The sequence below is a fragment of the Propithecus coquereli genome, unplaced genomic scaffold (genome assembly GCF_000956105.1).
Source record: "Propithecus coquereli isolate 6110/MARCELLA unplaced genomic scaffold, Pcoq_1.0 Scaffold1, whole genome shotgun sequence".
In the NCBI taxonomy this organism is placed as follows: domain Eukaryota; kingdom Metazoa; phylum Chordata; class Mammalia; order Primates; family Indriidae; genus Propithecus; species Propithecus coquereli.
The window spans coordinates 5,652,031-5,662,321 of NW_012133857.1; the positions used below are offsets into that span (position 1 = coordinate 5,652,031).

The 10,291-nt window shown below is 35.2% G+C and overlaps 1 protein-coding gene across 1 annotated transcript in view; it reads right to left on the reverse strand.

Moving 5' to 3' along the window:
• Positions 1–10,291, reverse strand: part of ULK4 (unc-51 like kinase 4) — a 672,597-nt gene that overhangs the window by 631,587 nt on the left and 30,719 nt on the right. The window contains exons 13-15 of the mRNA XM_012652718.1: positions 9,550–9,731; positions 8,641–8,687; positions 1,731–1,809 (exon numbers count right to left, since the gene is read on the reverse strand). Of these exons, the coding sequence (XP_012508172.1) occupies positions 1,731–1,809; positions 8,641–8,687; positions 9,550–9,731 (308 nt within the window). The remainder of the gene's footprint in view (positions 1–1,730; positions 1,810–8,640; positions 8,688–9,549; positions 9,732–10,291) is intronic.

Below are 10,291 nucleotides of genomic sequence, written 5' to 3' on the forward strand. Positions count from 1 at the left end.
TTTTTCATCTCAAGTCTTCAACATCTAGTAGGTGTTTTCCACTTGTAGCTCATCTCAATTTGGATTAGCTGCTCTTCAAGTGCTCAGTAGCCACTTATGGCTGGTGGCTACCACATTGGACAGTACAATAGATCTTCCGCAACCAAGATCTATGCCTTTTTAGTTCATAATTTTTTATCATCTCTTTTTTCTGACTCCTAAAAGAATTCACTCTGCTGATCTTCAAATTCACTAAACTCAGGCTCCTGAAGTATTCATCCTATTTATTATTGTTACTACCGAATAATTTAATTCAATAGTCAAATTTTACATATTCAAAAGCTCTTTCTTCACGGTACACAGCTCCTGAGCAGTGAATGCATGATATGGTTATTTAGGAGTATCCTGTAAAATCTCAGGACTTTGTCTTATACTTTTCTTTAAGTTCTCTCCCATCTCCTACAGCCAGTCTGTCTCATTGGAGACCTTTTGCTCTGAGCCATCAGAAGTAACCCCCACTCTTGAGATCCTAAGCTTTCTCATCTTCCTGGTGACACTGCCCTATCTGCTCAGTCTTTTAGGTAAAAATTTACTTCACACATCTCTGGGAGTCAAGGAGGGTACCATCAGCAATCATATATAGGTCACAATTCATTTCTTTTAGTCCCAGAAAGAAAGGGAAAGCTCAGGCTTAGTGACATTTTTACTAGTAGATCAGTGATCCAACAGTTTTCAGGTATCAGAGATAGAATTTCAAGCAAAGGGAATACAGTGAGATTAATTTCCCATTTATGGGAGACAGTCCCATTTATAGGATACAGTCCCAGACTGTGGGAGACAGGCTACTGTCCAAGGCAAGCTACTGTAGAAAATTTTCCATCACTGGCAAATTTCCAAGTTCTATCAGACAGTATTTGGCTACACAATTTCTCTTCTACCTCCAAATACCACACCACCACCTCAGCTCTACAAAATCCCCTCTCCTTACCCCTTTTTTCCTTCCTTCAAGCGTTCTTGCCCTTTCCCCTAAAAGCACTGATGTTTGTTTGTTTGTTTGTTTGTTTGTTTGTTTTGGTCTATTTTAACCCTTGAGCCTCTCCCAGTCCAAGGGATAAAACTCAATTACCAAGTAAGTGTAATATATATTAACAGAATAGGTGGAAAGTAGATTTTAGTATTCAAGGACATTCAACTAGGCAGTACAACGGTAGCATTCACTTCACAGGAGTTGGAGTTACTGGTTAACTAAATAAGAAAGTCTTACCAGTATGTCAATATTTCAAAGAAACAGCTAATATTAGGAAATATCTTTAGTGTGTGCATGGCCATTAAATACTGAGATCAGTTGTCAAAAAATAATTGACAACTGGTGAGGATGAAAACATTAAATTCAAGATAAAAAGCCAAAAAAATTTTAATTTGAATTAGGAGCTATGCTTTAACTAGAAAATACATTGGTTATAATAAAATGTTGGGTAGACTACAAGAAAACTAGCAATGGAACAAGCATTATCCAAAAATAAATGAAATAACAATGAGGAAAGCCTTGTTAACTCTGCCATACCGACTATACTATAAATGAGCTATTGTGCTTAGGCCTATAGATCTGTTGAGGTGATCGTTTTATAACAATTGCCACAATTCCATAAAGAAAAATTAAATGCAGGTCAATGAAAGCTACATGTTCTAAATTATAAAATCAAGACAATCTTTTTTGTCATTCACAACATTTCAGTAATAAAAGAAATTACCTCAATAACAGGTGTATTTTCCTGGAGCTCAGTTGTGTGTGAGGCCAGTAAACCAATCACTCGAGCAACCTTGGCCCGTCTGTAAATGGAGAGAAAATAGGCTCTGAATAGAAGAGTCAGGGACCAAGGAAACCAACTCCAGGTAGTTATATTATGCAATGATGAGCATTAGGTACAAGAATGTGAAATAAAAATTGAATGTGATAGGTCAGGCACACACTCCCCTATGTAAAAAGCCCAGAGAAACTCTCCCTCGTGTACACAGGGAGACATGAACAGCAATGTCCTCTGTAATACTTTAATAGTGACAAAATTTAAACAAGTTGCGGTTTAAAAGTAAAATGGAAAATAAAATTTTTAAAAGGCCTTAACCAGAGAGAAGAGAGAAATAAAAATTAATCCTTTTATCTCTGAGTACAAAAGGATTCAGTTAAAGGTCTCTGTTCTACTTGTTAGCAGATCAATGAGTTTCTAAATAAGTAGTGATTAATATCTGAACAGTTAAACAATATATATTCACTTCAATAGAAATTTTTACAATCTAAAGTTTTACAACTGCTTTTCTATTTTAATAAACACTAGTTAGTTTTAATGAGGCATATCTTTGGTATCCAGCAGAAAACAAAGTTGATAAATTACAAAATAACACTTAAGTGGCCAGGCACAGTGGCTCGTGCCTATGATCCTAGCACTCTGGGAGGCCAGGACAGGAGGATCACCTGAGGTCAGGAGTTCGAGACCAGCCTGAGCAAGAGTGAGAATCCCATCTCTACTAAAAATAGAAAAAAAAAAATTAGCCGCATGTGGTGGCCCATGCCTGTAGTTCCAGCTACTCGGGAGGCTGAGGCAGGAGGATTGCTTGAGTCCAGGAGTTTGAGGTTGCTGTGAGCTAAGCCCATGCCATGGCACTGTAGCCCTTGCAACACAGCAAGACTCTGTCTCAAGAAAAAAAAAAAAACAGAAAATATTTTAGTGTGATGTGTAAAAGTATTTCATACAGAAATTTCGTTTTGATAAGATTTTTTTTAATTAAAAAAAAAAACTGGTGAGTTGATGAGAACCACACTCATTTAGTGATGCATGTTGTCCAGGCTAATCAGTATGTACATTAACCAGAAAGCCTTATTTTTCAGGTTCTTAAAATAAACCTATGCAGGGCCCATGGGGGGAAACAAATCAGACTCAGAAATATTACAGAGAAAATGTTTGTGGTATCACAGCTCTAACATACAGAAACAATTCTTATGAATTTCGACACTTTTTGAATTGCCCATTCACATCTCTTAACATATACAACAGATTAAACAAGTACTAGGCATTGTTATGATTAGCATTCTACCTCTAAATAGAAAGATTATACTTTAACGGTTATCATTTTGAAAAATACTTGCAGGATATTGGATCAGGAGTTACCAAAAAAAAAAAAAAAAAAACAAATCCAGTCACAGCTTTCCCACTAACCAGCTACTGACAAAAGCAAGTCAATTATCCTTCAATTTCCACATGTGATCAATTTAAAGGGGAAGCTTGGTTGACATTTAAGAGTTTTTTCACAATTATAAAGCAGATGTTTATTATCTAACACTCACTAATGAAGTAAAAGATATGAAACAAAACTTATTTCTCTCTTTTCAAAGACAAGCTCAAAATATTTATGAAACACTGAATCATTTTTCAATCTATAAAATTAAATATTGGCTACTACATTTATTCAACCAAAATAAAAATGTATCGACATGCTAATTAAATATACACTGAATGTAGGCAGCTAGAAAAAGGACCAATCAGAAGAACATGAACAAAAACTTTCAAATATATTGTTAAAAAGAAAAAAAAATTAACTAGAGATTACAAACAATAAAATGAGCAGGGATAAATACCAAGCTGGAGAGCTCACATATAAAATCAAGAAAGAGCAATAAGAGAGAGAGTTTGGCAGTTCTTCAAAAGGTTGAACACAGAGTTACCATATGGTCCAGCAATTCCACTACTAGGTATGTATCCAAGAGAAATAAAAACAAATGTTCACACAGAACCTTGTAGACAAACGTTCATAGCAGCATTCATTCCTAACACCAAATATGGAAACAACCCAAATGTCCATGAAGAATGGATAAACAAAATGTCGTGTGTCCACACAAGGGGATACTATCCAGCTATAAAAAGAATGAAGTACTCATACATCCTACGATATGGATGAACCTTGAAAACATTATGCTAAATAAAAGATGCTAGACACAAAAGGCCATATAGTGCAAGATTCCATTTACATGAAATGTCCAGAATAGGGAAATCAATAGAAAGAAAGTGGATCAGTGGTTGCAGGAAGAATGGGAACAGGGCTTCATCAGGTGATAAAAATGTTCTGAAAGTAGATACCGGTGATAGCTGTACAACCTTGAATATATTAAAACCCACTGAACTGTACACGTTAAAAAGGTGAATTTTATGGTATGTGAATTGTATCTCAATAAAAAACAGAAAGTGAGAGAAGAGCCCAAAGACTCTTCTCACCCCACACCCATCTTATAGAAATTTCGGAAATGGGAAAAGAATGAAATAGAAAGAAATCATAAAGAAATAATAGAAAAGCTAAAGAAGGGATGAAGAATTCAATAGAGCAACTGCTGAAGCAAATTAGTAAAAAGAGATACCTAGTAAAATTCTAGTTCTAGTAAAATTTCACAGGATGTAATAATAAAGAAAAGCTCAGACAATGAAAAGCAAAATCAAATGAGACACATGAAGAAGAAAAAATGAGGTTGGCCCCCGTCAGCACAGGGGAGAGAGCACAAACTCCGAAGTGTGGCACAGAGGTGAGCCACTGAGAGGCCTTCTTGGAAATTAAAAACAAACAAACGAAACTACCAAACGATAAAATCCAATCAACCAAGAGGTGACTGGAGCAAAGGAACAGAGAAATTGTGTTTTAAAAAAATTGACAAGCATTTACTTCAATACCTTATTTAAGTATAAAACTTCCACATAAAAAATAGAAAAATCTTTCCTAAAATTCTTATCTCAAGGAACCCCCAAATAGCCAAAACAATGTTGAAAAAGAAGAACAAAGTTGAATACTCACACTTCCCAATCAAAACTTACTACAAAGCTACAGTAATCAAGACACTGCGGTACTGGCATAAAGCCAGACACACAGACCAATTAAACAGAATAGAGAGCTCAGAAATAAACCCTCAGATATACGGGCAAATGATTCCCAAAAAGGGTGCCAAGACCATTCAATAGGGAAAAAACAGTCTTTTCAACAAATGGTATAGGTAAAACTGGATATGTGCATGCAAAGAAAAGAAGTTAGACCCTCACTTTACACTGTATACAAATACTAATTCAAAATGAATCAAAGACCTAAACATAAAAGCTAGAACTATAAAACTCTTAGAAGAAAACACAGAAGGAAAATTTTGACAATGGATTTGGCAATGATTTTTTTAATATGACACCAAGAGCACAGGCAACAAAAGAAAACAATAGATGAATTGTAGCTTCACCAAAACTAAAAACTTTAATCAAACTTTAATCAAAGAACACTATAACACAGTAAAAAGGCAACCCACAGAATAGAAGAAAATATTTTCAAATTATTTCTCCGATAAGGGGGTTAATATCCAGAATATATAAAGAACTCAACAACATAAAACAAACTGATTCAAAAATGGGCAAAAGACTAGAACAGACATTTCTCCAAAGAAGATATACAAATAGCCAAATTCAGATGAAAAAATGCTCATCACTAGTCATAAAGGAAATGTAAATCAAAACCATGAGATACCACTTCACACCCGTCAGGATAGCTATTATCCAAAAACAAACCAAAAAAACAGAAAATAACAATGTTCATAAGGCATCATTCACAATAGCCAAAAAGTAGAAACAATGAACAGATGAAAAGACAAACAAAATATAGTATAAACATAAAATGGACTATTATTCAGTCTTAAAAAGGAAGGAAATTCTGGCACGTTATAATATTGGTCAACCTTGAAAACATTAATCTAAGTGAAATAAATCAGACGTAAAAGAAAAATATTATATGATTCTACACACATGAGATACACACACTAAGCAAATTCACAGAGATACAAAGTAGAATACAGGTCACCAGGCCTTGGGTGGGAAAAGGGGACATTATTATTTAATGGCTAAAGAGCCTATGTTTGAGATGATAAAGTTCTGAAAACAAACAGTGGTGACAGTTGCACAACAATGTGAATGTACTTAATACACTTAGAAATGGCTATAATGGTAAATATATGCTATGCATAATTTACAACTAATAAAATTTTTAAAGTTAAAATATTATACCATTATTGTATGTGAATCATACCTCATAAAGTTGATTGGCAAGGAAGGATTTAAAATTTGATAGGCTGGGCATGATGGCTCATGCCTGTTATCCCAGCACTTTAGGAGGCCAAGGCAGGAGGATCGCTTGAGGCCAGGAGTTTGAGACCCGCCTGGGCAACATAGCGAGACCCCTATCTCTGCAAAAAAAAATGTTTTTTAATTGCCTGGGCATAGTGGTACATGCCTATAGTCCCAGCTACTAGGGAGGCTAAGGCAGGAGGATTGCTTGAGCCCACGAGTTCAAGGCTACAGTGAGCTATGATCAGGCCACTGCGCTCTAGCCTGGGTGACAGAGTGAGACCCTGTCTCTAAAACAAAATAAAATGTGATAAACATTCAATATTGAAAGTTCTAACAAAAAATCATTTTAAACACATTCAGAATATATGTTGATATTAGTTTTTGAACAGCACATTAGCAACGTATCAAAAGTCACAAAAATATTTATTGCCTTCTACCATTTGTTCTAATTCTATGAATCTGCCCTAAGGGGAGAAAGAAAGCAGGTACAAAGATTTAAGCACAAAAATGTTCATTAAAGTATTGTTTATAATATTATAATAGTATCCAAATATAGTATAGGATAAACAAAACGATCAGATATTCACAACATAAAAAGGTATACCTTATAAACATCTTAGACAAATTATTAATGACATTAAAAATAAATAATATATATTACAGGGAGCAGAGAAAAACTATAAAATTACATCATGTGATTCTAATTTTGTTTTCTGATATGCAGAACAAAAGCTAAGAAATAAACATATCTACTTCAATAGTGATTATCCCCCAGGCTAAATTAAGGAACCGTACCATACGCTATCAAGGTAATATAATCTGGGGGACAGAGAAGGCCTCACTGGAGGAAATAGTGTTTCAACGGAGAAAGAGAATAAAAGCAGGATCCTAGCAGAGAACTTATCTGCTCTACTACTTATCATTTTCCTCAAATTAAAACTGTTTTACAATTAAGCTTCAATTTTAGAAATTGAAAAAAATAGCATCTGTGGATTTTGGTATCCCTGGATGGGATTGGAAAGGATTAAGAATGCCTGCTTTAAAATGTCAGCAGGGGGCACCCCATTCAAGGATATAGCTTACGTTTTAAATAAAAGTGTTTAAATAAAGATTTCACTGGTTTATTTTTAATGAGCATACCATAAGTCTTCTCAAAGTATTAAATGCTCAACCATTACCTAGAAATCCTATTTTGCAATACCATATTTTACTTCAGGAGAGTAACATTAGAAGATACGTAAGAATAATTACCCAAAGAAGCATTTTGTGAACCCCTATCGTTTCCCTCATATTTCACCAGCACAAAAGAATAATTACTATCATACCACTACCACAATTCACAAAATCCTTTCCCCTCCATTTTGTTACATGCTTCTCCTAACAATCATAAGAAATAAGCAAGCCTGATGATGACTACCACTTCCACATCTCCAATGTATATTAAGCACGAAGAACAAGGCACTGTACAAGGTATTTCATGTATTTATCTCATTCGAAGTTGAATTATCACCAAAAATTCACATAGTTACGCTACCCCTATTTTACACATGAGAAAACCGAGGCTCAGCAGTTAAAGCAATTTCCCAAGGGGGCAGATCTGCAATCCACACCCAGGTCTGTCTGAATCCTAAACCTATGCCTTTTCCTTGTCCCACACAGACTGCCCAGGAAGCAGAGATTCAGAAAGAGGCTCCAGGTGCAGTGGCTCATGCCTGCAATCCCAATATTTTGGGAGGCTGAGGTGGCAGCATCACTTGTGCCCAGGAATTCAAGAGCAGCCTGGGCAACAGAGCAAGACCCCGTTTCTAGAAAAAAATAAGAAAAAATTAGCTGCGCGTGGTAGCCCACAACTGTAGTCCTAGCTACTCCAGAGGCAAAGGTGAGAGGATCGCTTAAGCCTAGGAGTTCAAGGCTGCACTGAGCAAAGATTATGCCACTGCACTCTAGTCCGGACGACAGAGCAAAACCCTATCTCTAAAAAAAAGAATAAAACAAAAAGGAAATCATTTGGCCGAGTCTCACTGGCAACCAGAGCCCAGAGTGTTCTAACACTTTATCTAGCATGCTTTTCACCCTCGCATGCTGCTTCCATAAAAATCAAGTACACTTCTTTCCATCAGGAGTTTATAAATCATAATCCCAATAGACTATAAATAACATCAAAGGAAAGTTTTGTACTACATGAGGGAAAAATACAGGTGACAAAGGGAAAACTCCTAGGAAGTATATGGAGATAAGAGTTAACATATTTTATAACAAATACGCAAAAAAGTAACAATAAAGTTTCCAGAGGTCAATTAGATAATCCCAGAATTGCGTTTATAACATTAGGATAACGGCTATTTTTAAATCATCTTTTTAAATTTACAATTGAGATGCCTATAGAAACTGCCTATGAGTCAGAGTCATCAATACTTCAGAATAATTTCTGATAATGATTTAGGATTCTGTGCTTTTCATAAATATGTTGTAATTACTCAATAAAATCATAAAGAATAACTTTTAAAGTATAAATGTTACTTACATATCCCAGTTTGGAGCTATTCGCAAATGCTGGATTAGCAATTGGAACTAGGATAAAAAAATTAAAATGTACATTTAATCCATGAAACACAAAAAGTAACCGCTAAGTTAAGGAATCAGACCTTTATAGAACTGAAATGTAAATCATGCCACAAGGAGATTATTTACAAACATGCAAAAGCATTAGTATACAAATAAAAATAAAAACTAAGAACAGTATTTTTGGTTTCTCCTACCACTTTATATTCCCCAAAAGTCTACCCCCACCCAAAAGACATACACCAACTACCCAAAAAAGTAACCTTATTACAATCTTGGAAGCAAATGAACTTAAATTTTTTCAAGCCAGTCCCCAAATCAGGGTCCACTACAAAGACACCTCCAAACCACTGTAATTCCTTTCTGAGGATGACTTCAAAAGCTCTGCCAAATTCCCCTAAGTCTCCCAATGAACCAAGACAGTCCAGGAAGTAATATTCCCAGAGGGAAGAGAAAAAAAAATCTTAGATACTCGATGTCTCCCTTCAGTGTCACATCAGAAACCTCACAGTTCACCGGGCTGAAAACTGCATTATAAAGGAGCCCCCTATTCCACATGGGCAGTTCACTTCAGCCACTAATGAGAATGTGTCTCTCTTGTGATTTTAGATACAAGAAATATTTTACAATTATTACAAGTTAACATAAAATGCAAGGCTAAGTATAACTTAAAATAAAAAAAGTTCAAAGTCACCATCTAATCAACTGCTTTTAGACCCAAGGATTAAACACAGGATAATTTTCATGAAACAGTAATCTTGATAAATCACTTTTTTCATTGTAATTAAATCAAATTAATATTTTAGTACTTGTTTTAACCTCTATAGAAACACAAAAGTTAAGCGCATAAAGGCACATCGCAGAGACCTACCAAGGGAGAATGGAGGAGCTTGGTGGCCACCTCCTGGTGACCAGCCACCACACATAAATAGCAAAGGAGATTCAGCTTGGTTCTGGAGGCTCCAGTACTCTTCTCAGTGGAGTCTATCTGCGTACACACTTGTTGCAAAAAGTCATTCCAATCTTGGTCTTTCAGAAATAACAACTTATCCACTGCAGAGGAAATAAAATAATCAAAGCGTGTATGATGCAAAAAAGAATTGCTGGAAACATTATGTGAGAAATAAAACAGAGAGTATCAATAGTTAAGACGAGGACAAAGAAAACTGTAACATTGCACTGTCAAAACCAAAAGTTCTCCAAAGATGACACTATTTTTGTCTCTCTATATTCCTCATCTCTGTTTCTACCCATGGAAACTTTAAACTACTTCGATGGAAAATTATGCTCCAAAAAAGAAAACAGATACCTAAAGGAGAATAATCCTGCAACCTAGAATACAACAAAATGTAAAATTAAATAATGTTAGTAAAAGAAAACAAGATAGCCTTTGCATAAATAAATCAACCCAGCCCTAAAATATTGAAAAAGTCATAAATTGTACAGCTGTTAAAAAATCCCAATAAAATGACTGCTAAAAATAACCAGGTTAACATCAGAGCTGAAATCACCTGGAATTCCTACCTTCAAATTCCTAAAAAAAAGTCAAAGATTATGAAGTGAGATGCCATCGAAAATTAACACGTTTTGCTGATCTCTATCTTTAAACAAAA